Genomic DNA, 26644 nt, shown 5'->3' with positions numbered 1-26644 from the left:
AAAGTTAATAGATCAATTAATATACTTATATACCAATTGAAAATGAATGGCAAAATTGAATGAATCCATAGCTCAATTAATATACCTAATCAATATTAAACCATTTATGCACTCCATACCTAAACTATAGATAAAATTATGCACGACAAATTTAGTGATTGTAAAAAAAACACAATTCAAAACGCTAATGATGAGACTACTAATGCTATTATAGAAGCAATTGATACGAAGATAAAATCACGATCAAAACCATTAAATTCGTATAACCATTTCTATAGTATACTCATTAATATGACATACCATACATAAAATAAAACAAAAGCATATGCTAAATTCAAGAAATCACCCATCAATTTATTGCGAAAGATCGTAATAATAATTATTCTCGATTTCAATAATCCCAAAAGCAGGAAAAACAGAAGGGCAAATTCGACATTGCGCATACGGCACATCTATAAGCAGGTGTTGTTAACATCGGCAAGCGCTGAAACAGGGGACTTTCTTTGCCGCTCTCTCTCTCTCTCTCTCTCCGGCGATTCAAGGTGCTCTCTCTCTCTCTCTCTCTCTATCTATCTATCTACGCCGTGACGATTTCTTCGACGATTGGCTACGCTGTGAGCATAGACTCCTCTCTTTTCTATTTCTTCCCCAATTTAATTTTAACGACGTGTTGGAATGGAATTTGTGCAAGCGCAGATGTTTGGACACTCGTGATGATTTTTGCTCCGACTGAAGAATGAATTGAATCCAGAATTGGATTCGATCGCATCGTCATTGCGGTAGGGGCGAGCTGTGGTGCGGTTTGTTGCCTCGAGCTGGTTTTTTAGGTGAGTGATTTCGCTTGTTTGTGTGCATGAGTGTGTTGGATTTGTGGCTGCATGTGAATCTGGAAATTTAAATGATCGGATGTTGGTTAGTGCGGTGTTTTGACTGTTTCCTCACTGTAATTTCTGTTATGGGGCTCTCTTCATGCATGGAAGTTGGTTTATTTGTTTATTAATTCGGAATTAGGGTTTGTAACTGCTGCGATTGTTGGGATGGATAGTGTTGGACGGTAATTTATGTGCATATTCTGTTTTCTCTGTTAATTGTATGATGATCATGATCTAATTTGTGGAATAGATAGCATAATGGATAACAAAGATGTAGAAATGGAAGACGCCGAAAAGCATGATTCAGAGAATGACATCAAAGAAAATGATGACAAAGTGAGCGACTTTGAGATTGAATTGAAAAAGGATGAGCCTCCATATGCAGTTACTGTTGCAGAGGATGCAAATCAAAACGGAAATGGTGATGACAGCTCGAATAAACTGAGTAGCTTGACTGAAATGGAAAGTCAAACTAACTGTGTAGATGAGACTAATGAGCCAGTGTCGGTTGAGGGTGTTGAACAAACAGGTGAAAAAATTCATGCTGAAAGAAAAAATGAAGGGGGAATCAGCATTGGTGCTGATGCGGAAGTGCAAGCTGCTTCTGAAAGTATAGTGGATGATATAACCTGTCTCAAGAATGGAGTGGTTAAGGAAAGTGATGCTAATGATGGGTTGAAAGAGGAAGATCCAGTCGGGAATGATGATGAAAGTGAAATACCTGTGAACAATGTGGAGGGAAATTCCAGTTGCAATGTTGCAGTGGAAAAGCCTATAGAGAGTATGGAGACTGAAGATTGTGTTAAAAATGTTTCCCAAATAGAAACAGCAGCGGAAAATGTTGCAAAAAGTGAAATGGCAGATGAAAATGTGAATAGTGGGGGTGAGTCTAGTGGAAATAATGGATTTCAATCTGGATTATCTTCAAACGAGGCTCCTCAAGACCAAAGTGTTCCATCAGTCGGGGTTCCACAGAGTGGGGACAAAGAGGAAGAATATGCAGCTAATGCAAATGAGGATAAAGTAGTTAATGATGAACTAAAACAACATGGTAATGAAGTAGTTCTTGCTGGCCCTGTAACTGATGAGAATACCAAGAGTGTGGAAACTGTAACTAGACACGAAGGGAATGATTCGTCTATACCGAATATGCATGAAGTTGCTACACCTAGTTCCATTGACAGATATATGCCGACGAATATGGGGAGCCATAGCAGAGAAGCAGACAAGACCTTTTGTAGCCAAGCCACACTGGTAATGAAAATCACAAAAATATGTTTCCATGTTGAAAAAGAAAATAAATGCTTCTAATAATCTTTTTCCATTGTCAGATGCCGGAGTGTGACGATGGAACGCCAGAGGACCAAGCAGCATTCATAAGGGAACTTGAAAGTTTTTATCATGAGAGAGCAACAGACTTTAAAACACCTAAATTTTATGGCCAACCATTAAATTGCCTAAAGTGAGTACTATTTGCACGTTTGGAGCTATGACTTTTCCCTTGGATCAAAATTTATTTCTTTATTGATGATAATTTATTTCTTTATCTTATTTACCTGTAGGTTATGGAGAGCTGTGATTAGATTGGGGGGTTACGACAGGGTAAGAATTTCACAATATTTGTGAATTGTGATGCCCCTTTATTTTTCTGTCTTTTGTTTCATTATTTCTTGGCATTGAAGGCTTGTAATATGATGTTTGGAACCAAAATTTTAGGCATAAAGCTGTTTCTCTAGATTATTTGCTAACTTTAAATTGAGTCGACAACCATGTCTATTTGTTCTTTGCCTATATCACACCCTGCTCCCTCCCAACTTCTAACTCAAGAAATTTACTCACAAAACAATCTTTTAATGACTATAAGAATTATTTGATGTTCGATAATTTAATTATCTTCGATATGTCCCATGAGTTGGTGATTTTGAAAGTTATGTTGGATATTCTGGATAATGATATTGCTTGCTGTGGTGTTGGTTTTCTGAATTTGAATCTCTGATAGGTAACTGGATCCAAGTTGTGGCGACAGGTGGGAGAGTCATTTCATCCACCAAAGTAAGATTTTCATGCCTCTTCTTTATCCTTTTTTGACGTAAATCTGATTATTTGATGTTGCTCGTCCTTTGTTATGGATATTTTATCGCATTTACCTTTCAGATAATTTTTTTGTGGAGTTATTAAGCATTATCAAACTTGAGAAAATATCTTCAAACTATGTGTCTCTGAATAAGTGAATATTAACAGCAAGCAGTTACCGGATGCTTGTTTTATCTTCAACTAAATTTTCATCAATGAACTTGTAAAAATAAGTAATTTATAAAAAATGTGTTTTCATTTGGCTTCCAATTAAAAGATTTTATGAGTACCTTCACATTCCATCTGCATGTTAATTACTAATGCCTGTACAAAAATTTGCAACTATTTGAGTTTTCAGATATATAATTTATTAAGTTGTGAGAGGTGATTCAGGGAACTTGTCTTTTCATTGGCAGGACTTGTACAACAGTTTCATGGACATTCCGCATTTTCTATGAGAAGGTATAAATTTGAAGCCAACTTTGCCTTGTGTAACAACTAACAGGCATAATTCTGGTCATCATGGAAGGATGTGGTGATATTTTTCGTTTGCACCTAATTCTGGACTGAAACTTTACATTCTTGTTACTGATTGCCCTTTTAACAACATGGTGTTTCCTGGGTTATTAGCAGTAACTAAAGTCTTATCAGTTTTTTTTACCATTTAAATAATGATTCCATTTATGTGTTGTATCAGTCTCTTTTAGAATATGAAAGGCATAAGAGACTAAGTGGTGATCTTCAACTCCCAGTAGCAATGCTCCCTGAAGCTTCCGGTGTTATTACTGAGGTGAATTTGCATTATTGTAGATCTTCTTTTTAATTAAAATTTCAACCTCCTCTCTGTCTCCTACCCTCCATCGCTCCTAGTCCCTGCTGCTTTCTTTCTGCTGATATATACGCACTGGATGGCTATTCTTGTGCCACAGTATCTATGCTGTCACAGTACATATGGTCTACATCTATTTCATTTTGTAGATCTGGTTTTTGCATAAATCTCAGTGTTTGTCATACATTTTCATTCATTCTAATGATTGCGCAGAGTAATGACTATCAAGGATCAGGACCAGGAAGGGCTAGAAGAGATGCTGCTGCTCGTGCCATGCAAGGTTGGCATGTCCAGCGCCTTTCTGATTATGGAGACGTTGGTGAGCCTGTTATAAAGGTTTGTGAAACTATCATTTTGAAGCCCATCTTGTGACGTTTGAATGTAGCAGTAGTGTAAATTCAATGTCTCCTCGTATGATTTGATAGGACAAGAACATCAACAGTATGGTGAAGCGTGAGAAAAACACCAAAAGCATTGGTAAACTTTTTTCCAATCAAATTTTAATGCATTTGTTCATATTTTATAAAACCTCTATGTCTCAGTATCACTATCACCACCTTCCTCTTCTTTTATATTTCTAAATTCGACCTGTGGATTTAGCTTCTCTCAAGCAAAAGAGACCAAATGAGGGGGAGCTTCCGGTCAAGGCTATTCGTACTGAAACATCAAAGCAGTAAGTGTTGAGTATTTCATATTAGTAATTCCTTTCTATTAATCTGCTGACAGAATTGAGCCTTTACAAATTCCAGTGTCCTTAACTCCTGGTTGTTTGGTCTTTGATTGTAAATGTACTCATTGTGGAATCATGATCTCGTTAACAACTGACAACTGCACTAGCAATCAACATGAAAGATGAAAACAGAAATGCTCATCTTTGTTTCGTTTCCAGCAGTAGTCTTTGAATGCACATCCATCACTTTTTTTTACAATGATACTATATGATTTGTAGGCTTGTGACATCAGTAGTTGATGTGGGTCCTCCGGCAGATTGGGTGAAGATCAACATACGGCAAGCGGTATATTCGTCTCCGTGCTTCTCCTTCGCACCTCTTCACTTCACTCACGCAATTGCATGCATAAAATTTGACCAGTTAGTTTTACTCTGCAGAGGGATTGTTTTGAAGTTTATGCACTGGTCCCAGGGCTTCTTCGCGAAGAGGTGTGCACAGTCCTTACTAGTTATAACACATATTAACTCTTTATCTTCACAATTCATATGTATTGCGCACAATCTGCTTGCATTTCTGCATGTGAAACTGTAAAAAAGCCGATGTGCAAACTTTGCTTAATGGCTGCTTAGGTGCGCGTCCAGTCAGATCCTGCCGGAAGATTGGTCATAACAGGTCAGCCCGAACAAGCCGATAACCCCTGGGGCATCACAACATTCAAGAAGGTAATCTTTCCATCGCCTTCCCTTCCATTTGATGTTCATATGAACCAAACCATCTGTTCTTCCGACAACTGAGAATCCACTGGTCCTGTGAACGAATTTGAATGTTATCCAGGTGGTCAACCTACCAGCCAGGATCAACCCACTTCAGACGTCAGCTGTCGTTAGCCTTCACGGACGCCTCTTCGTCCGGGTTCCTTTCGAGTCAAATAACTAAACAAACCTACCGATATCGCCTGCAAAAGTTGGGTCTGTGAATGTGTAGCTTTTGACCATAACATGTGCATGATTTTGTTTGCAGTTTAGATTATTCACAGTTGAGTTCAAAGTTGGTAGTGTGAAACATCATTAACTTATTAATTCTACAGTGTAAGATTTAAGAAGGATTCTCATTCTTTTCCTAATCCTTATGGTACCAATTCTTGCTTCACAATTAACAAGTCATTTTTTTGGATTTTGTGAGAGTTTCGACCTCGAATTTAAAAATTTCCATCAGTCGCTTAAAGTGACTCGTTTTTCTTTTTCGACACCCCAGTTAAACTTTGCATATTTTCTAAAATGAAAACATTACTTATCCTCATTCCATTTAACTTGCATTTGATGGATGGAGGAATTTTATCTTTTTCTCTTTATATTAAACGAATATAATCCCTAGGGCCATAACCATACCCAAATGGCCAAATTTGAAATGGCCCAAACACCATTGAAGACATAAGGACAAAAACCAAGATAGATAGGAAATTTGTCAGGATGTCAACGAGTGAGGGAAGGACCACTCTCATAAGGATGATGATGATGACGTGTGATGAAAATTGAAGATCAAGCTAAAGATATTTACAAATATGGATTGGCCATATCATTATTGTCTTCACCTGCATCAACCAACCCATCATCCATTTCAATTTCATGCATAGAAATGTGTGCCTCCAACCCCATCCCCTCATTACCATTTTTCATGTTTTGCATGCTTCAAACTAAAACCAACTTCACTTCAAAGACAAGAATTCTTGAAAAAGTTAGGATGATGGCTAAGTAATGCATTTTGTATCCAACAATATTAAGCAATTCAAGTTAGGACGTGAATCTACCAATATAGCAAGATGGATGGATGAATGAATGAAGTGAAAGAAAAGAAGTTACTTGGAATAGAAGGCATTGCCCATCTTTTAATGCAACTCTTGCAATTGCACAAGATTCTTGAAAAACAATGCAAATTCAACACAATGGGATGTGTTAGATAAGATTTAGACAAATTAGTGATGGCAAGAATTCAAGAATTAATCAAACAACAACCTGCAAATATTGATGCTCATGACTACTAATTGTTTATTGCAACTTTGCTACTTGGGGTGTGGTATCTATACACAGACAAAGCTCACCCATCTCTCATAGGTGTGTGTGAATGTGTGTTTTTTTCTTTTTCATCTTTGAAGATCAATCAGTCTCTAAGTAGTTATTCCACTTAAAGGAAAACTAAGGGTGTTTAGCTTTTTAGGTTTTCCTATGGGGAAATTAATGAGATTCTCTTCTTCTCCTCCAGCCAAATTGGGGAAAATATTCAATATCTAATTTTACTTAACTTGCAAATTGAGCTATTTCATAAGTAGGGCATCAAAAAACTAGGAATGCATTTCCTTTATAACTCCAGCCTTCAAAGCAAGAAGATCACACACATCTCACTCACAAAGAAGAAACATTTTAACAATATATTTCTCCAAACCTAACTCGTAGCGAGTTTTACTTATTAGTCCAATCCAATGAAAAGACGAGTAAATGTAAGTACGAAGATATCGACAACATAGATAGATCTAAGTAAACATGGTAAGGACATGGATTCTAAGTTCGGGAAGAAACCTTAGCTAGGGTTCATTCAATATAACCAGCTAAATCCAATTCAAGTATCTAAACTAAAGAATATCTCCAAAAATGCATTGCCTAGCTATTAAGGAACATGCCATGTTCAAGTTCAATCCATGTGGATACGGCATCCTTAAAAACAACCCGGTTGATGTAATTCAGCGCGTCTCTAACGACATTACTAGACCATTTTCGCGCACCATATGCGAACCTCTAGAGCTATATATGGAAGAACTTCTATCTCATATCATGGTACTACATCCAAATAGTTGAAATCAAGGGTTTCCTTACTAAAAAACAATGTCAATAAATCACAAGAAACTGAATCACATAGAAACAAATATGACAAGAAAAGAAATGGAAACTCAATAGACATGCAAAGTAGAGTATTGGTAATATCTGATAGGAGTACATCAAATATGCTACTGCCAAAGCCAAATTAGAATCCTAGTAAACAAAATGTGCCCTTTTGCAACTGATGTAAATCAAAACATTAGTCAGAAGCATCACCAAAATATGTCCAAACAAAGTCCAACCTACACTCACCTCCACATTCATCCTCCTCTTCCTTTCCATCAAAAAACACCTCTTCTCCATCCCATTTCCCCACATGAAATCAACCATCAAAACCACCGCCACCGCCTCCCCCGCCCCACCCGAAAAGATCCGCCGAAAACGGATAATTCCCCGGTTGCTGCTGCGCCGCATTCCCCCCTCCCCCGCCGGAATTCAAAAAAGACCCATCCCCACCGCCGCCGCCGGCAGTGACACCAGACGACTGAGAAGCGCTCGGCGCCGCCGCTGCGCCCTCCTCCTCCTCCTCCAGCGGCAGGCGCTCGAACACCGCATTCGCAAACGACGCCGCCATCAGCACCACCGGCCCCGACGCCACGAGCGGCGCCACCACGATCCCCCCGACCACCTGCCCCTGCCCGCCGGACAGAAAAATCGACAAACCCCCCGCCCCCGGCGGCGCCGGCGGCGGCAGCACCGTGCCGGAAATGGACAAAATCTCAAATCGCCCGTGCAAGGTCACCACCGCCCCCGCCGCCGCAGGCTGCCGGAGCGTGACATTCGCCACCGTGCCGCCGCCGCTGAGGACGCAGACGCCCCTGCCGCGGCGGCGCGCGTAGACAGAAACGCTCTCGACGACGTCGTTTCCCGAGGCGACCTCCAGCACGTGCGAGCGCAGCGCATTGGGGCTGTCACGTGTCACCACAATCGGCGGCTTCGGCTTGTTCTTCGACCCCGGCGGCCGCCCCCTCGGCCGCCGCCCGCCGCCGCCGGAGCTCGTGGTGGCCCCCGCCTCCAATTCCTTCTCATTTGGGGAGTCTTCCATATCTGAATTAGGGTTTGTTAGGAGCTGATGAACATATCCATCCATTCTTGCATCTATCTCTCTCTCTCTCTAAATTCTATAAAGATTGAATTTTTTTCTGGTAAATATGGTTTGTACTAATATCTGACAAGAAAAAGATTGAATTTTTTGATATAGATTGAGAGAGAGAGAAAGAGGAAAATGAAATATTACTATTGACCAGAATCCAAGAAGTGTGATTGGACATCTACATCTCCATAAATTGAATAAAAGTATTTTATAATAAGAATTTCCAACCACTCAAAAACAGCAAGTTTGAACGCTCTCTTGTAATGATCTTGTGTAAAGATTCAATTTTTACGACTACAACTTGCATAAAAGACCAAGAAAGAGTGAGAAAAATTGAAAATTATAAAACCCTTTTGTGAGTTACGTCAAAGAAGGATGAAGTCTGAGGGAAGTAATGTTTCTGAGATGCTTTGCGGTGAAGTGAGAGAATCTAGAGAGAGAGGCGGTGGAGATGTGTAAATAGTTATAAATGAAGTAAACAAAGAAAAAGGGAGAAAAGTTGTAATATTATATAGAGAAGAATGAGAGAAGAATGAGAATTGTGGTGATGTTAAAAATTAATTAGATATGCACGGATTTAAATGTGAGGTATAAAGAAAAGTGGAAGAGGTGGAGAGCTTGGAGATGAGATGAGTATTTGGTAGCTTTGCATTGATTTCTAGAGAGGCGGTGCAGTAAAAGATGGGGGGAATTGTAAAGCAGACAATTTACTTCTTCACTGCTTTCTACGTGTATTTCTCTATAATTTAGTATTCAACAAATTAATAGTAAATGAATGATGTGATTTCATGTTCTTTGTTCATTGTTCATTGGTGGATGGGTAATATAAGGAGTAAAATGACAATAATTTTTTTATATAATGTTACATTGATGAATGATGATTATGATCAAGTGAGGTTTGGATGGTTAATTGTATGAAAATTTTCTCTTATTTGAAAATGAAAGGGTGACAATGGCATGTATATGGTGATCATATTTTTGTCGAGGAAAAAGTTTGAATATCTAAAGAGCGAGCTTAGAATCTTGCAAATATGTAATTGAAGAGTAATAGATAGTTGTTGCACATCTATAAGACAATGAGGAGAATAACGAGATACAAGGCGTTACTTGTAAATTAGTGAAAAAAAATAGGAGAGAAATAATATCACGAGACTCACAACATGTTGATAGTGAAATTTGAAATCAGAAATTTGAAAATAAAGTACATTTTTTATCTCGCCACTATAAAGCTCATATTGTAAATTTCGATGGAATTCAGTCATGCATGTTTAAAGAATCAAGGTTTCCATTTCTTATTTAAGAATTAAGAGTATGGTGAATAAAATAGTAAAATTGAACTAGTTATAATCATATAACACTAATTTAATTATAAATATACAACCATTGTGAATAAGAAAATCTCTTTGCTAGTCTTGAACCTATTTAAATAAATTATTTCCCTTCCCACAATTCCATTACCTATTTAAATAAAGTAAAGTGATTTAACATATGGGGATTAAAAAATAAAAATGTAGGTGGTGTAGTTGGGTCAAAGAGTCAAAGGGTATGAAGCATGTGTAATGTGTCTGTGTCGGGTTATTGGAACTTCCCCATTTCAATCTATTCCATTTCTGAATATTAATCTTATCACTTTCCATTTTTTGGATTTTCCCATGCACCATTTAATGCCAATCAATCAACCCATCCATTCAAATAATGTAAGGTAGAAATAAAAAAAGTGTCAAATTGTCCCCAATTTCTAGACTCTTCCATTCAAATTTATCTAATTGCAAAAAATCAATAATTAAATGGAAAATAATTTATCTTTAATGTCCATATATATTTTCATAGCTTCAGATATAATTTCACTAAACAAATTGTCATGAAATTATAATTGCAAATGAATCCAATATCCATGGTTTTAATTAGGCTGATTTTAAGATGCAAGATACAACTAAAATTCGTCAATTTTCCAATAATTATTCATCAAATTAAAAACTAAACTCCGTATAATATTCATCTTGTGTTGAATGTTGAGTTATATGAATATATACTACTACTAATATCATGTGTCCAATTTTATTTGATTTAACTTAAATATGAACTTAGTTAGTAAGATATTTTTCATTATAATCCAAGTGTATAAGATATACTTCAAATAAAGATATTTACTAAATATGAATGCCATTAATTCTCTTTATGTAGATACATCCAAACAATTTAAAGTTTAATCGACTTATCACAATAACCGTGACTTCTTGATTCCAAAGTGCAAATGAAAGATTACATCCACACACATATAATTATTTATAAATATGAACGACAAAATAAGGTGTTTATAATTAATTTCACCCAAATTGGAAACAAAAAAATCAGAAAATGCCCCACAAAATGTCCCCAAACAGTCCCCACCCACACAAATATTGACCACCGCCACACCACCAACCAACCACTATCAAATTAATTTCTTCCCACTAATTTATTAAATTCTCATTTCAGGTGTACCCTCCATCCAAATATATCACTAATTTTTATTTTTATATTTTTTTATATTATAAAGTCACACACGTGTATTTATATTTATATAAATATATGAGAAGTTGAGAGATGAGGAATTATTTTAAAAAGAGAATAAAAAAATAGGTATCGATATTCTATTTTTTGCATTATTATTTCAGTTGACATTATCGACCGTAGAATAGTCTAAAGTATTGACTAATATGTAGGCATATAAGATGGTACTTCTCATACTAGATTACTAGATTAGAAAGATCACTTAAAAAAATTATTACTCTCTCGAAAAAATAAATCTAGTTGTGTATGCTATAAATTTTATTTTGCAATTGGTTAATTAAAAGAGAGGGAAAAAAAATACTCAGTGTTAATGGAGTGTGAAGTCCATACTATTTAGATATTTAAAATTTTTCATATTTAGAAATTGATTTGATTTTGGTGGAAAAGCTAAAATGATAAAACTGGTCTATTATTTGTAGGTGGCGATAAATATTATTTAAATCCAACCGTTTTCTTTAAATTAATTACGACGTAAATAAGCTAATAATATTAGATGGAGTACTAATTTATGTGCAATTTTTGGTGTCAAATAAGGAAATAGGGCCAAAAAATTGTGGAAAAATTAGTATAAATAATATCACGAATATTGAAGAATAAACACAAGGAATTGTTTATCGGAAGTTTTGGTACGATGGTAAATGTGTATATATATTTGGAGGTGATGAGGTTTTCATTTGAGCCTAAAATAAAATTGTACCACTGTTGAATTGAAGACTAATTAATTTTCTTTCAGACATAATACTCGATAAAAAAATTTATAGAGCAAGAAAGAATAATGGTAGAGATGAAACTATAGATCTTTTTGTTTGTACATTATAAGTCTCACTAAGTGGGGGTTCATCAAATGGATTGAATTTAAGTGTAATAACTAATAAATCACATTAAATCGTGTATTAACTAAACTTGAATTATTGTTGTGGCGTTGCATAATTGCTAAACACAATCTAGATGCTTCAATAAATCAATTTGGCTCACATTTATACAATTGACTTTAACTCCTAAACCATCACTTCCACGTCAGCTAATTTAAATTTTCTTCTAATTGATCATGATTAATTAAATGAGACATGGAAAATCGACATGCATGCATCTTCCCTATTTCTTGATGGGAGAAAAAAAGATTGTTTCTTGATGTGGGAAAAACGGAGGACATCACACTGAAATTGAGCAATTAAAATGGTTATTGAATACTCTATTAATTGTAGCAATTGACCACAATACTATGGAAAAACATTTTATTATTCAACGATGTTGAAAGAGTGGCCGTGTAATTAAATTAGGGAAACATAGATATGATAGCAAGTGGGCCCAAATTACGAAATTTGGTTAGGTAGTAAGAGCATCTCCTGCCGTGGATATCCCAGCGGGCGTCGGACCGGCGTCCGCCATAAGGCGCGGCGGGAACGGACGCGGACGTCCGTAGCGGACACGGGAGATCCGCGGCATTCCCGGGACGTCAGTCGTGACGGCGGGCGGAAGTCCGCCATTGGCATGCCGACGGACGTCCGACGCGATTTTTAATTTTTTTTTATTTTTTTACAAGCTCTATATATACGGCTTGTTGCAAGCTCTAAATATACAACTCGTTGCAAACTCTATATGTACGAAATTTTAAAAAACTCTAACGCATGTATTATCGTTGAAAATGAAGGCCTAAAACAAAAACATATCATGCTAGCGGCAAACTATAGATTCAACGCATATGTATGCTTTTTAAAAAAAAATAAAATCGTTGCATTTTTCCCGTATTCATATCTAAATTTTAATTCCGTAAATTGTTTAATTTGGTAAATTTGTGAATTTTTTTTATTGCGGGAAATCCGCACGAGAAGTCCTTGGGATTTCCGCCACTGTGCAGTGGGAAGTCCTTATGACGTGGCAGTGTTGTGGGAGGTCCTTATGACATGGCCGGAGGTGTTTCTGGGAAGTCCGTCGGGAAGGGCGAGGGACATCCGCCCCCATTGGAGATGCTCTAAGAAAAATAATGAAGTTTGATTACATAACATAGTTCTACAATTTTAAAAATCAGTCAAAAGTAAAAAAAAATGAAGTTTGGGGTTATTTGCAGCAATGCGAAAGAAGTTTACTGCCCACACTATATATTGATGATATATTCAACCAAGTTATATCGTTTTTTTCATGAATAATTTCAAACTTGATAATTTTTCTAATTTTTAGAATCATAAGTTGAGCTAGAAGCCCAGAATTTAACCAAACTTCTCATGGTTAGTTTGACAATTTGCCCTATTCAACACTATATTTAAAGCACGACAAGCACGTGGACAGGTGGACGACTGGACTGTGAAGACATGCGATGGTACCATGTTTTTCGCTCTTTTTTCAAATAAATGAGTTGGGTAAGATAATGTGACTGAAAAATGAGACTGAATTGTGGATAAACTTTAGCGTTTTATAAATGCAAACCATATAGAAAATGATAGTATAATAAGAATTTTCCAAATAATTTAGCAACTTGAAATAGGGGATGGGCATACAAGAAGTCAAATATTGATGCAATCATATACCTCCAAATTAACATCTTTAGCCCTACCACACATCACCACTTGGGCTCCAAAAATCTATATGCCCATTTTGAGATGACATTTGCTACTTTGGTGCTAAATTCTTAGTACACAAACATATCTTATTTGTTCCTCTAAACATTGTGTGAGGAAGGGAGAGATGACTAATCCTACTCCATATGTTTATACAAGAAAATGATTTATATTTTATACTTATAAAGCATGATGACTTGATTGCATTGAATCATATGAAGTCAAACCCATTTTATTCATTTAGTGTGTGAACATGGGCATGTGAACACTAATAAGTGCACAAACAATATTTTCTTGCAATCTTCTTTCTTGCCAATGTCAAATATAGTAGGTGGAAACAATGATGAGGGGCACCCACCTAGCTACTACTAATTTAATCTGTGCAATTTCCATGTATATAATCACATAATGCATACTAATTTATCATACATATATCTTGATTGATATACTAATTTAGGTTATAGCCTTACTAATCATCTAGCATGAAACATATAATGTAATTTGATTAATTCTTTTTGTAAAGAGATCATTGTCATTGAAATTTGGTTAAATTTTAGTCAGTTCCATAGCATTTGAAAGCAAAATATTAAATCAAAGTTTCAATATTTCTCAATTCTCCTACATGTGAAAAATAAGTAAAGAATCTAGTTGTTTCCACCATATGCATATGATCTAATCATGCTTTTAATAGTTTTTCAATTGATGACAATAACAACTCAATCTTTCAGGGATCAATATATGTTCATCACCTCGACACAAGAACATGGAACCATGACAATTCCTTCATGTTCTGCCTAAACTTGTTGCTACATCTAGTGGTTTATAATAGGTAAAAAGAATCCTATTTTTCTATTTATTTAAAAGATACTACTCCTATTTTATATTTAAACACACAAAAACAAATTAACACATCGAGAGGGCCACACCAAGCAAAAGTTTGATTAAGGTCTATATACAATTAAACACCAATTATTGTCCTGCTTAAAGAAATCAAAAGAAAGTTCAAAGTTGTTAAGAGCTTTTTAGTAGTGCATAATAGAAAATTACTATCTATACATCTCTTTTGCATAAGGGGCCAAAAGAAGAAAAAAATAGTCATGTGTTGTGGCATACTTTTATTTAATTAGTGATGCTAACTAGTATGGGAAGCAACCCTTTTTCTTTTCAAATAAAGCAGTCAAGAATCTAATTAATAAAAACATTATTGCAATTCCTATAATATAGTATCACTTACTGTAATATCTACTAAAATGAAAAATAAGACAATGAGCATATAATGGTTGAAATAAAGAGATAATGTGACCATATTGGCTATCCACAAGAGTCATCATATATTCATCAAGTCGACAAGAAATAGTCAAATTACACAATCAATGTATCTCAATTGGTCAACAGGTTGAAACAATTATGTTTTTGCAAATTCAAGCAAATGAATTCTTCATTCAACAAACATGTCCAACAACTCAGCAGCAAAATTTGAAAATAAATTTTACCTAAAATGTTTTCATGGAAACACAAAAGAAGACTGTAAAAAAGATGCACAAGAAAAGCATAACATGATATAAGTCAAAGAGATACTTTCTCCACCAACTGCATTTTTTTCTCAGCCTGTACGGGTTAAATACACAAGAATACCAAAACGGAATTTTACAAAATGTATATAAAGACCATGACCATCGACATTCAACGTTCCATGATTTAGACTGCTTACAGAACTCTAGTTACATCCCGTGATTTAAACTTTGGTTTCAGATTTTGAATTTGTGCATACCGGTTTATTTCTATCGCTTTTGGCTGCAATCGTAGTCATTAGTAGCCTAAATGGGGATAAGATGAAGACCAAGTAACTTAAATGAGATAATGTCATTGAGATGCATCGGAAGAAAAATCAGGTGTGAGAATGTCCGAAACAACATAGAGCATGCCACACAGAGGAAATTATCTTTAAAACTGCAAACCAGAAATTCTTGTCCTAGTTAACATTTAGGGGGATGTTTATCTCACAAAGTGTTGACTCAATCTCGTTATTTATTGACTCTGATATTAAATATCTAGAGGCAAAAGTTATAACTGAATCCCAATCTTAAGATGTTGGCGAAGAATAGCTTCAATTCTTGTTCTAGAGATTTTCAAGCCTTAGACTCAAATTGGTGCAATTGCTGCCAACTTGGATCATGATGTTTTAGGGAAGCATGCGTGGAAATCAATGTAATTACAAGAAAATATGAGTTTTGGTATATAAGAAAATCGACTACCACTTTGCACAATCCAAAGCCTTTGCAAAAGAACACATTATACAGATAATTTATTTACTGGCAAACTTTTATGCATATGTGGAATCATTATCATCCTGAAAAGTTGCAAGCTGCTTAATGAATTAACAATATTTAAAACTATAACTATTAGCAAACATCAAAGCAAGCAATTCTCTACTCAAGATAACACTATCGAATAAATGATGGTCAAATAAGATTCTGAAAAAGAAGAATCGTCAACGTGTTTATATGATTAACATTATAACATAGAAAAAAATGGCTAAAATATCCCTTGAGAATTTTGGTCAAGCAATTGAATTTTTTTATAGCATGCTCGCGAGTTCTTGATTTTTTGTTTCACCATCACTATTGCATCAGATAATAAGACATACACATCAATAAGTCAGTTTTTTAGCAATTACGCGTTCAAAGAGTATATCAATCTTTACTTAGGAAGCTCTGTGGAGTCATCATCATATTATAAAACCACAGTTCCAACTTCCATGTTTTTTCCCTGAATTCCCAATTCTTGATAATCGCGTATTCACTCATATGAGGGAACATCTGGACCATATAGACTCTAAACATCTTCTTCTTCCACTAAAACTATCTAAACGAATAAAACCAATAATCGTTCGAGTATTCATCACCAACTATCAATCACAATGACCATAAACGAGTCCGATTCGAACAATTCTACAACAAAATGAAGAGTGCAGACATCTCAAATGGTACAAACAACAAAACTTCAAGCCATAAACTCTTTGATCATTTATTCAAAAATTCGGACTCTGGATACACAAAAAAGACCTACTCCAGCTATTTCATAGTATACACACATGTATAAATTAGTAAAGACGAAACTATCACAACACAAAAAATTTCAGATCATTCAAGGCTTTCAAGCTAATTAAACTTACTAACCATCTCGATCTTCCAATAACTTCACTCAGATTTTTTCACTCCACTTTTGTTCCCGTAAATCAATCCGGTTTCCTGCAAATTCATCAATTTTCCCAATTCAATCAAAATCAAAAGCTCCTCCAAAAATGCAAAATTCAGTACTAAACTAACCTGAGGATCTGGAATCGGTTTCCTCTTCTCAACATACCGGTAAGAATCTGACGCCGCCGCCAACGCAGCTCGTTCCTGCAAATTCGAAACAAATCGAAAAATTAGGGGGAAATGGACAAATTAAACACAAATACGATTGCGTTTCTACCTCTTGCTCTCTTTTGAGCTGCTGCGACGGCCGAACCCAGAGGAAATAAGCTAGGGTTCCAGCGACCGCCCACGACGCTAAACTGCTGCCGCCTCTGAGGCCGCCCATAGAATTTCCAACAAAGGACCTCGCGTTACCGATTGCTCTCCTCCAACCGCCCGACATTTGCGAGGCTTTTTCCCTTCAAATTTTGTTTTCGGTTCCAAAAATCTCTCACTGATTTGGAATTGGGGATTTCTTGCTATTCAGTTCAGTGGCGATTTGCAGTGGAGGCGGAATCCAGTGTGACAGGTGTATCTCTGGGACCATGTTGACTCAGATGTGGCGTGACATAATTGGTCCACGTCGTTAAAGCGAAGACGCCAAAATATATAGGCGACGTGTCACAATTATGACTGCATAATTACTAAATGGGCCTCAGTTTTTTATATACGAACCCATGTAGGAATTTGTTTGCCCCAAATTTTGTCATCAATCTAATGAATTAAATTTTTTACTCATAAATGCCCACTTATTACATGAACATTAATTTTATATTTAATTATAAATTTATACTAACTTCTTTATAGCCTTACATTAGTTTCAATCATAATCTCTATTTATGGCTATGGGTGTATTTTATTTTGAGGCCATTTGGGTGTGGGTTTTAGAAACAATAGCATATTGCAAAACTGCATAGTCAGTGAATATATTTGACTGATTTTCCAAAACATCATTCATATTGAATATACGCATTTTTTAGCTATCCCCAAGACAGAAATTTCATAATACAAGTCTCAATTCGCTGATCTTTCAAAATTTGGGATCGAGACACGTAAATTTTCTTTTTTGGAATAAGAATTTTTTACTTTTTCTCTTTTTTTGTTGTCTAATTATTTTCCTCACCAAGTATATGAATGGACTGAACTACATAATATCTTTATTTAATAAATCAGTAGTGGGTTAGAAAATTTTACTATTTAATAATTCGAACACTATGATAACTTTGCACACACTAACACCATGTTATGTTATATTAGTATTATTTTATTTTACTAAGATCCCCCAAACTTCAATTCAATCTTTGTCGGAAGTCTCAACGCCCAACCAATGGATTTCACATTCGAATTTTTTTTTTGAAATATGGTCTAAACTCCAACATAGTAACCAATTTTTCCCCTTTCCATTATTTTATTACCAAGGTAAAACATCAATGAAAAAATTTCTTACGATTTTCCATAACTTTGTTTCTTAAATAGTTAAATATTCAATCAAATAAGAAAAGGTAAAACACTTTAATATATTTTAAATTATTACCTACTTATCAAATTTATGTGAATTACTACTTTTGATGAATTACAAATAGACAACCAAATTTGTATGGCCCAAGACTCAAGTTCGATATAATCAATGTGCAACCACACAAAATCTAATTGGCCCACAACCACAAACAATTCACATGCAAAAAATGAAATAAGAAATTATGTGTTGAGACAACAAAAACAACATGATGTTTATGTTGGTGGACCTTAGTCCAGAATGTCTCACATGTGTGACAGTCTTGAAACTTGGGACAACTTGAAATTGTGTCACTTCACTAAATTCATGAGTACAAAGTTAGATACTTAGAAATTTCTAATTCTACAGCCCACTCAATTATTGATATTATAGGTCCCAAATAAAAATAATATGGACTAAAACTCCTAGCTTCAAATATAGAGTAAGACCTTGATTTGCTCCAAATTTTTACACGATTGTCAATTTTCATTGAATTAATAACATAACACAATATCATAACAAGAACTCTATGGATTGTATGAATTTGATTAATGTACGTAGTATATGGTTATTCGATCAAATCAAACAACATTACAAATGAGATATCAAACAATAAGGTTATAACAACAAAGACATAATCAAGTCACCCCAAGCATACTCGGCTATCAGCGGAAAGCACACAAATAACACAGACAATCGTTATGTTCCCTTTTCCATGGATTATCTTAAACTTATTCGCCGTTAATGTCGTCCAATTTTTTTATCATTTGTGCTACAAAAGACATTTTCGGATATCATCCTGAGACACTAAAATAACGCGTTTTTTCTCCAATCTCTCAAATAGGCACTCATTCAAATCTTTTGGTAGGCACGATACATGATTATGATAACAGTAGTACCATTGACTAGTGGTTTCTAGTTGTTCCTTGCAAACAAGATATGCTCAATGGTTTTTTGGCCTTTTTGGGTTCTTTAATGCAAAAAAAAAAACACACACATCATCTGCAATTCTTGCAATTCTAACTCGGAAAAATCAAGAATATTCTTAGTACTGAGTCTTCCTTGTGGAATAAATTAAACTTCCATACTTGTAGTGGGGCCAAATTTTCTTTAACTAAAACTATTAAACTTCACATGCATCTTAAACCATTTTAAATAAATAGGTCACATCCTCTACCGAACTAAGTGGAACTTACCACTTTTCTTGCTTTCATTCTTCAATTATTTCATCCGAAGTCATGATTTGAATGAAATTCCAATATCTTAAATACATCAATCACACGATATGTCACAATTGAGACCCTACCACTTAATCAAAAGTCCAATGAGTCACAACATAATTGCAAAACATACTTCAAACTTTATGTCCACATTCAATGATCTGGATTCTAGAGAGAGAGAGGGATGTTAACCTGTACAAACTAGACATCAAAGAAGAAACAAAAGAAGAAGATGAAAGATTGCACCACAAACATGTAAGCCTCCATTACTGCCAACAACAGCAAAGCTTCGATTCACAGAGAAAAAACACGAAGACGGGGGCGGGAGCCGGGAACGAGGAGAAAGGAAACTAAGCTATACAAACACATATCATTCGCAAGACTTGCCTGGCCCCGTCAGGCAAGTCGAGTCCCATTCCATAAAGTTGCATGCCCGTGAGACCGGCCAGTCTCTCCTGGCCCGTCATGACTGTAAACTCCCACCCACCCCTCTATGTCGACACCACCAACAGTTTTAGGACCCAATCTTCGCGATGTCCCTGCTTGATCGGTTGTATTTCATGTGGCTCTTGACGAGCTGGCCTGCTGAAATGGCGGACATTAGTGAGAGCTCTCCTGCCAAGACAGCGCCAGCGACAATGGTGGCCAGGAGCCGGGCATTTGATCCGGGAGACTCTTTATTCGCGCCCTTTACACCAAGAAGGTTTAGGCAAGCAGATTGTGATGCTAGTTGAGTTCCTCCCCCGACAGTTCCAACCTATAACACGCCACACGGTCACAGTTGCTTTCAGAACCCTCAAAACTATGATATACGTGGTTAGCAATATATGATGCATAGTAAGATCTTGTATACCTCAATGGATGGCATTGTCACTGAAATATGAAGATCCTTGCCGCCATTAATAGCCTCCATCATCGTAATGCAGTGGGAACTTTCAATGTTTTGAGCCGGGTCCTGCCCAGTGGCGATGAATATTGCAGAGACTATGTTTGCAGCATGTGCGTTGAAGCCACCAAGAGCGCCGGCAACAGCAGAACCGGTGAGGTTCTTGAGCATGTTGAGCTCGACAAGGGAGGGCACAGTTGTTTTCAGTACCTTCGACACCACATCACCGGTGATGACAGCCTCACATACAACTGATTTACCACGCCCTTCGATCCAGTTGACTGCTGATGGTTTTTTGTCGGAACAGTAATTTCCTGCACAGAGCAAGGTAAATTATACTAAGATATAACGCAGAAAGGGCAGTACGAATGTAAATTAAGGTCCCCACGAAAAAGCATACAGCCAACACAATGAAACAAATTGACAAGCAAAGACTGAAAGTCTGAAATGCGACAACAATAGTTCGTTTTAGGCAGCCATAGATGAACAATGAAACAAAGCTAGTGCTCATTGGATAGCACTCACCAGAAATGCCAATGACATCCATATCTGGGAAATCATTCTGGAGGAAGTCCAAAACATTTTGAACCCCTTTCGAAACCATGTTCATTCCCATGGCATCACCCGTGCTGCAACTGAATCTTATGTACAGATTCTTCCCAGCAATTGCACATTGAATGTTTTGGAGCCTCGCAAATCTACTCGACCTGTCCAAAGATAAAGATACCTTTTAATTATAAGAACCTGATATTTAAAACTCTAAATATCAAGAAATTTATCCTGCAGGCTAATTCACCCATGTAAAGATAAAGAGTTCAATTAGTCTGTTTCTCAAAATCCCCAATCCTCATCTTGAAACACTTTTTCAGTCCACATCAAAATTAAAAAATCCCTAATTTAGAAGATGCAACATCAAACACCAATCACATCAAAATTGCTGATAGCTCCAATACCTGAGTTGAGTCAATTTCAACCAATTAATAAGGAAAAACACAAGAACTCACATATCATCTGCATTCCAACCATATCTCAGCAACATGAAGACAAAAAAAAAAAAAAAAAAAAAAAATGAAATCCTCACTTACTTGTTGAAAACGACCGACAGCGCATCAAAATGGAGAGGATCTTCGAGGAAGAACTTCAGCTCCGCCGCTCTCTTCGCCGACGAGAACCTCACCACCGGAGCTCTAGTCATGGCGTCCCGCAGCAGCACGCACGTCGCGCCTCCGGAGGCGTAGATCGCCTTGCATCCCCTGTTCGTGCTCGCAACGAGGCACCCCTCCGTCGTCGCCATCGGCACCGAGTATTCGCCGCCGTTGAGCAGCAGCGGCCCCACGATCCCCACCGGAATCTGCACGTATCCCACCGGCATCTCGCAGCATTGCCCTAGAATCGAGTCGTAATCGAATCCTTCCACGGGCAGCCCTTCCAATCCCCTCCCCACCAGCCTCTGCACCGCCTCCCGCCGTATCCTCGCCGCCCTAAGGCAGTCCCCCAGCCTGGATTCAAGCGAATACAAGGGGATTTCACCGGAAACGACGCCGTCTACGATCTCCTCATCCCCCGGCGCAATCGGCGTCCGATCCCCGTGGAGGATGAACTGCTGGTGCTCCTCCGGCTTCGAGATGAACGATTGCACGAAGTCGATTCCGAAGAAGCAGAGGAGGTAGATGAAGGAGGCGATTAGGCATAAAATCGCGGCGATCTCGGAGAAGGTGAGGATGTGCAGCGGCGTGGAATTGCGGATCTTATCGCCCCAGCGGTGGAGGAGGAAGTAGGCGACGGAGAAGAAGAGCGTGAAGAAGATTCCGTTGGTGAGGTAGAGGGGCAATGGTAGGGCATCGGAGGCTTTTGGGGATGAGGGGTGGTGATCGACGGCGGAGGCCGATTGGAGTGGAGGAGGAGGCTGGGAAGGCTTAGGTGGCCTCCGGCGGATGTCCATTGAGTAGCGCGGCGGCGGAGAGAGAAGGGAGGGAAGCAGCGATGGTTTCGGAGGCTTGCTTTCTTTATAGTGAAGAATTAACAAATTTTCAATTTTTTAACTCAATTTCTCTTTTTTTTGCTTTACTACATAACTACTGTTGATTAATGACATTAATAAAGGTGTTTCTCTCAATTAAACGTAAAAAATAACTGGATGAGTTGTAATAAATAAATACATAATATCAACATTATTTTCTATTCATTCTAAAAAAAACGTCGACTAGATTAATTCGCTACGAGTATTTGGAGCAATAATTCAAAACTCATTTTCATTAAATATTTTAATTTAATGTTAAAACTTATACACTCTTTAACTAATTAATTACTAATATAATATGGACCGACGTGATCGTGATGCATGTGATTTGATTATCAAATACTCCTACTATCCAATATTAATCATAAATTGGAAATATTGCAAGAAGCCAAGAACTAATTAAATGGGAATAGGTATGCTTACATATATTTCAGTCACACCTACTTTTTAAAACCTATTTTAGAAAGAAAAAAACTTTTGAAGTTTTAGTAGCCTGCTTTTGTTGCGTGGGATTAACTTTGGCAGTTTTCATTTTCAGAAAATATGAAATACTATTATCATTTTTGTTAATCAAACAAATTGCATACTTAATTTATCAACTGTTGTCCAATCAATTTTATTAATTTGTCAATTTCACATTCAATTGGATTTGTGGAATTAAAGATTATTGAAAACGTTTAACTTTTGCAGAAATGTAGAAAGGTTGCTAGAAATGTTTCATTGAAAACGTTTATATGTATAACGATTAAGAGAAATAAATTTAATTTTTCGACAAAGTAGTACTCCACGTGATATTGCAAGTGGTGTCTACTAAATATAGTTGCATGATGTTATTGAGCCACCTAGTAATCCTATCTCTGTCTCAATCTCTCTATATATAGGAAAATATTCAAAATAAAGCTTTTGTTATTAGTAAAAATTAATAAGCTATTTTCAATTAGTAAATAATAAAGATCTCACACTTGTGCCATAGAGGTGTTGTAACTACACGACAGTACTGAGAATTGATCTTTGATCATTCTTGTATATCTGCCCATTCGGAACCAACTGCTGCGTTGATTTCTGGACAACTTTTCTTTTTTTTTAGATACTCGTGAATAGTATACTCACATTTTTTACAATCATTTAAGTAAACTTTTCTTTCTTAATATATTTATAAATTCAAAACACTTATAAACTTCAGCTTAGAATCCAAAGTTTATTTATTACTATTATTCAAAATTTGTATAATTGATTTTTTAACTCAGATGAATCTCAAACAGTATGTAGTAAATATTAAATATCAGAAAAAGAAAATCTCAACAAATAATTTCGATTGTCGCAATATGATATTTTGAATGAAGGTAGTCATAAAATTTTATAATTGATTTATGATATCTATATTAAACATAAAATATAATTATATAAAAAATAAAGGCATTATAGCAAAGACTTATGCCAAAAAAGATTCTCGATAATTAAATCGTAGTACTATATATCATCCAATCCAAAACTTCAAGTTCAGCTTCATCAACTTCAATTACTACATATATTATCAAAGCTTCAATTTCAATATATACATATTTATAGTATATAGCTAAAAAGCCTAAAATAAATACGCTCAATATAACATCATCATCGTCATGTTTAGGTACCTACTGGTGGTCCAATTTCAAAAAAATTACTACTATAGTTTTGAACAAATCATAAAACTATAGTAATATATACTCAATAATGTGGTCCAACTTTAATTAGTACATAAAACACACATATTTTACCTTATACGAGCATATATAATCCAAAGAGCGATGTTACCAATTTATATATTTTTTGCAATAATGTTGTACTAAATGTATCATTGACACCATAACATTGTACTATTATATGCATACTTCTATAGTTCTATCCATGATTTAGCAAATTAATTTTATTTAATTATAGATAAATGTTTTCTTCCAATACACAATTCTCTATAGTTTTATTTTTGTTTTGGATAATAATGCATATTTTTAGTACATACTGTCATGTTCTTTTTATTGTCCTTATGTAAATAGATTATGGTGGTAGGTAAGATGTCACAATCATATCCTTAAGTAAATAATTTTACTCATTACTACTCGTATTTACTACTCTTACTACTAATATACTACAACCCACGTATCCTATTTATAATGGACTCGTTTTAGATTTTATTTTGTCGAAAAACAATTATTAGATTCCAATTATATTTGAATATGTAATATTCCTAGTAAGCTATGTTCGACGAAGAATACAAGCAATATTCCATTGTAAATTTGGATTATATAAAATTATTAACCTTGTTATACCGACGATGAATTCAATACTAATTTTCTAATTATTTTATTTTTTTGACATATGAAATACATGCAATCACCTTTTAATTATAATGCAACAAAAGTATAGTGCAGCAAAAGTTTACCTCCAAAAGACTACCATCTTAAAGAAAATCGAGACCATATATCGAAATTAAATTTCTAGTAGACACACAAGGGAATTGGGAAATTACTATTAATTAAATAACAAAATGATAGTGTGTGTGACCAAAAATAAAGTTTGTTTGATAACTAATTTATAGACACAGATTTGCATATTAATTGGACAGTTGGAGGCTTCTCGAGTTTTCTTAGCACCATAGATAAAGTGCTTGCAAGACAGTTGGAATGTAATTAATAAAACAAAACATTATTTAATAATTTAATCATGGAAAGTTGATGCAATTATTACATAAGAGTATAATTATTTTCAATAGTTTAGGGCCACCTAAATTTTAATTAACTATTTATAGGTTTTCCTGTGTCGTTCCATCATTGATACTCGACAAATAAATTATCTTTATTGTTTGTCTAAAATTAGTAAATTATCTTTGTTTTTTTTGTTCCATATTCAAGGTATTTATGCCCAAAATTTATAAATTAATGATTACACACATTTATATGACTAGTTAATACCGTGTGAGTTTTTGTACTTGAGACGTATTTACATAAAATTGTCGAAAATTGTGGAAATCATAGATTATGATTAATAGAGGAAAAAAACATATTATCGGAAAGGCATAAAATTCCTAAAAAGTTTAGCGTTAAATGTAGCAATTATTGGGCTTCAAAACAGTCACTAATGGGCCCAATACATTTTAATCCATGTGGGCCAAATAGCCCAACCGTAGGAAAAAATATATTCCAAAAAATATTGCCAATATTCATAACTTAGTTTTTTTTTTCCCATTCACGATAACTAGTCCATTTATATCTTGATAAATGCTCCAACACAATTCTCCATTCTTACATTTTTTTTTCTATTTTTTGTTGTAAATAGCAAGAATATTCACAGGGGGTCAAATGAGTAATCCTGTGTTAATTTGTATGCACCTCAATGGAATAGGATAATTGGTCTACAGATTTAAAGTTGTTTCATACCCAAAGACAGAGATCGATAATAATAAAATAAAAACTCATTTCCTAAAAAAATGTTCCATTTCTTAACGACACAAAAATAATTTTGATAAACATATTAAAATGAAAAAAATTCTACTGTTCATATTTTTGGCAGACTAAATACATTAATTATAATAGAATAACTATGATAGAAACAAAATTAAAGATGGATAGAGATACGGTATTTTCAATTTTGTTAGCTGAAATCTCCTTTTCAATAATAAATATTCCCTCCGTAAGTAAATAGAAGTTCCATTTTTATATTTTAGTTCATCGACAAATAGAAGTCTCAATTTATTTTTAATATAAATAATAATATGATCATACTAAATATATTTCATTTAAAACTAATATACTATACAAATGAAATTTATATTTCATTAAATTCCTTTCCATTCCTTTTTAGTAACATTTCTAAAAACATGTGATGCTTAAGAGCATCCACAATGGCGGCTAGTGCACCGGCTAGCCGATTCGTGTCGCTAGCCGGTCGACTAGCCGAACCATTGTAATCGGCCAGTGGCTTTTCGGCGAAAAAATCGGCGAGCGCTATTTTTTATTTTTTGAATTTTTTTGAAACACTATATATACACGATTTTAGTTTCATTTTCATTTGCACCACTTATTTTAACAAGTTTTCTCTCTCTCTAACTTTATGTACAAGAGCAACATCGAGCGATGGACAACAACAACGAGTCCAGTCCGGCGACGAGCGGGTTTCAGACTCCCACAGTACCTGTGGGATTTGGATGGGGGCAGATGGGCGGTGGGCCGGTGGGCAGCGGGCAGATGGGCGGCGGCCAGATGGGTGGGGGGTACAACATGTACCCTTGTCAA

General features: G+C 35.7%; 3 protein-coding genes and 1 pseudogene across 10 annotated transcripts; 1 reads left to right on the top strand and 3 right to left on the bottom strand.

Moving 5' to 3' along the window:
* Positions 1 to 478: 478 nt before the first annotated feature.
* Positions 479 to 5583, top strand: LOC125221606 (AT-rich interactive domain-containing protein 6-like). 3 transcript variants are annotated; one of them, XM_048123758.2, is made up of 15 exons: positions 479 to 542; positions 697 to 827; positions 1123 to 2126; positions 2204 to 2334; positions 2435 to 2474; positions 2872 to 2924; positions 3362 to 3407; positions 3643 to 3735; positions 3988 to 4110; positions 4200 to 4251; positions 4375 to 4447; positions 4724 to 4790; positions 4883 to 4933; positions 5075 to 5167; positions 5280 to 5583. In XM_048123758.2, exons 3-15 carry the CDS (start codon positions 1131 to 1133, stop codon positions 5379 to 5381), a joined length of 1920 nt encoding a protein of 639 aa, XP_047979715.1. In that variant the 5' UTR covers positions 479 to 542; positions 697 to 827; positions 1123 to 1130; the 3' UTR covers positions 5382 to 5583. The 3 variants fall into 3 exon arrangements, 2 of the variants coding, with proteins under 2 accessions (XP_047979715.1, XP_047979716.1); XR_016134573.1 differs by having other exon boundaries at positions 514 to 614; positions 4866 to 4933; XM_048123759.2 differs by having other exon boundaries at positions 514 to 614.
* Positions 4630 to 9018, bottom strand: LOC125221607 (AT-hook motif nuclear-localized protein 29 pseudogene; annotated as a pseudogene). Of its 3 annotated transcripts, none has more exons than XR_016134574.1 (3): positions 7568 to 9018; positions 6305 to 6360; positions 4630 to 6036 (listed from the first exon to the last, which is right to left on the bottom strand). The product of XR_016134574.1 is annotated as an AT-hook motif nuclear-localized protein 29 pseudogene, transcript variant X1 (transcript). The 3 variants fall into 3 exon arrangements; XR_016134575.1 differs by having other exon boundaries at positions 4630 to 5400; XR_016134576.1 differs by lacking the exon at positions 6305 to 6360 and having other exon boundaries at positions 4630 to 5400.
* Positions 9019 to 12651: 3633 nt separating this feature from the next.
* Positions 12652 to 17238, bottom strand: LOC125223594 (subtilisin-like protease). 3 transcript variants are annotated; one of them, XM_048126802.2, is made up of 4 exons: positions 16994 to 17238; positions 16846 to 16920; positions 16696 to 16767; positions 12652 to 12933 (listed from the first exon to the last, which is right to left on the bottom strand). In XM_048126802.2, the coding sequence occupies exons 1-3, from the start codon at positions 17156 to 17158 to the stop codon at positions 16717 to 16719; spliced, it is 291 nt and encodes a 96-aa protein (XP_047982759.1). In that variant the 5' UTR covers positions 17159 to 17238; the 3' UTR covers positions 12652 to 12933; positions 16696 to 16716. The 3 variants fall into 3 exon arrangements, with proteins under 3 accessions (XP_047982759.1, XP_047982757.1, XP_047982756.1); XM_048126800.2 differs by lacking the exon at positions 12652 to 12933 and adding an exon at positions 15079 to 15333; XM_048126799.2 differs by lacking the exon at positions 12652 to 12933 and having other exon boundaries at positions 16519 to 16767; positions 16994 to 17237.
* Positions 17239 to 19559: 2321 nt separating this feature from the next.
* Positions 19560 to 22362, bottom strand: LOC125222005 (3-hydroxy-3-methylglutaryl coenzyme A reductase 1-like). Its single transcript, XM_048124377.2, has 4 exons — positions 21442 to 22362; positions 20882 to 21063; positions 20324 to 20670; positions 19560 to 20227 (listed from the first exon to the last, which is right to left on the bottom strand). The coding sequence occupies exons 1-4, from the start codon at positions 22296 to 22298 to the stop codon at positions 19985 to 19987; spliced, it is 1629 nt and encodes a 542-aa protein (XP_047980334.2). The 5' UTR covers positions 22299 to 22362; the 3' UTR covers positions 19560 to 19984.
* Between the last annotated feature and the right edge of the window lie 4282 nt (positions 22363 to 26644).

This window comes from Salvia hispanica, chromosome 1, assembly GCF_029641045.1.
Source record: "Salvia hispanica isolate PSC_SH4W2 chromosome 1, Shi_PSC_v1, whole genome shotgun sequence".
Classification (NCBI taxonomy): Eukaryota; Viridiplantae; Streptophyta; class Magnoliopsida; order Lamiales; family Lamiaceae; genus Salvia; species Salvia hispanica.
This window is presented reverse-complemented; position numbering and strand designations above follow the sequence as displayed.

Bases quoted from the DNA above. Each gene is read 5' to 3' on its own strand.
- LOC125221606 (XM_048123758.2), top strand. From the start codon at position 1,131: ATGGATAACAAAGATGTAGAAATGGAAGACGCCGAAAAGCATGATTCA. The intron at 4,111-4,199 runs GTTTGTGAAACT...ATGATTTGATAG, and splicing joins TTGGTGAGCCTGTTATAAAG to GACAAGAACATCAACAGTAT. The intron at 5,168-5,279 runs GTAATCTTTCCA...AATGTTATCCAG, and splicing joins GCATCACAACATTCAAGAAG to GTGGTCAACCTACCAGCCAG.
- LOC125223594 (XM_048126802.2), bottom strand. From the start codon at position 17,158: ATGTCGGGCGGTTGGAGGAGAGCAATCGGTAACGCGAGGTCCTTTGTT. The intron at 16,921-16,993 runs GTAGAAACGCAA...TCGAATTTGCAG, and splicing joins AGCTCAAAAGAGAGCAAGAG to GAACGAGCTGCGTTGGCGGC. The intron at 16,768-16,845 runs GTTAGTTTAGTA...ATGAATTTGCAG, and splicing joins AACCGATTCCAGATCCTCAG to GAAACCGGATTGATTTACGG.
- LOC125222005 (XM_048124377.2), bottom strand. From the start codon at position 22,298: ATGGACATCCGCCGGAGGCCACCTAAGCCTTCCCAGCCTCCTCCTCCA. The intron at 20,671-20,881 runs GTGAGTGCTATC...TGCTCTGTGCAG, and splicing joins GGATGTCATTGGCATTTCTG to GAAATTACTGTTCCGACAAA. The intron at 20,228-20,323 runs GTATACAAGATC...GGCGTGTTATAG, and splicing joins TGACAATGCCATCCATTGAG to GTTGGAACTGTCGGGGGAGG.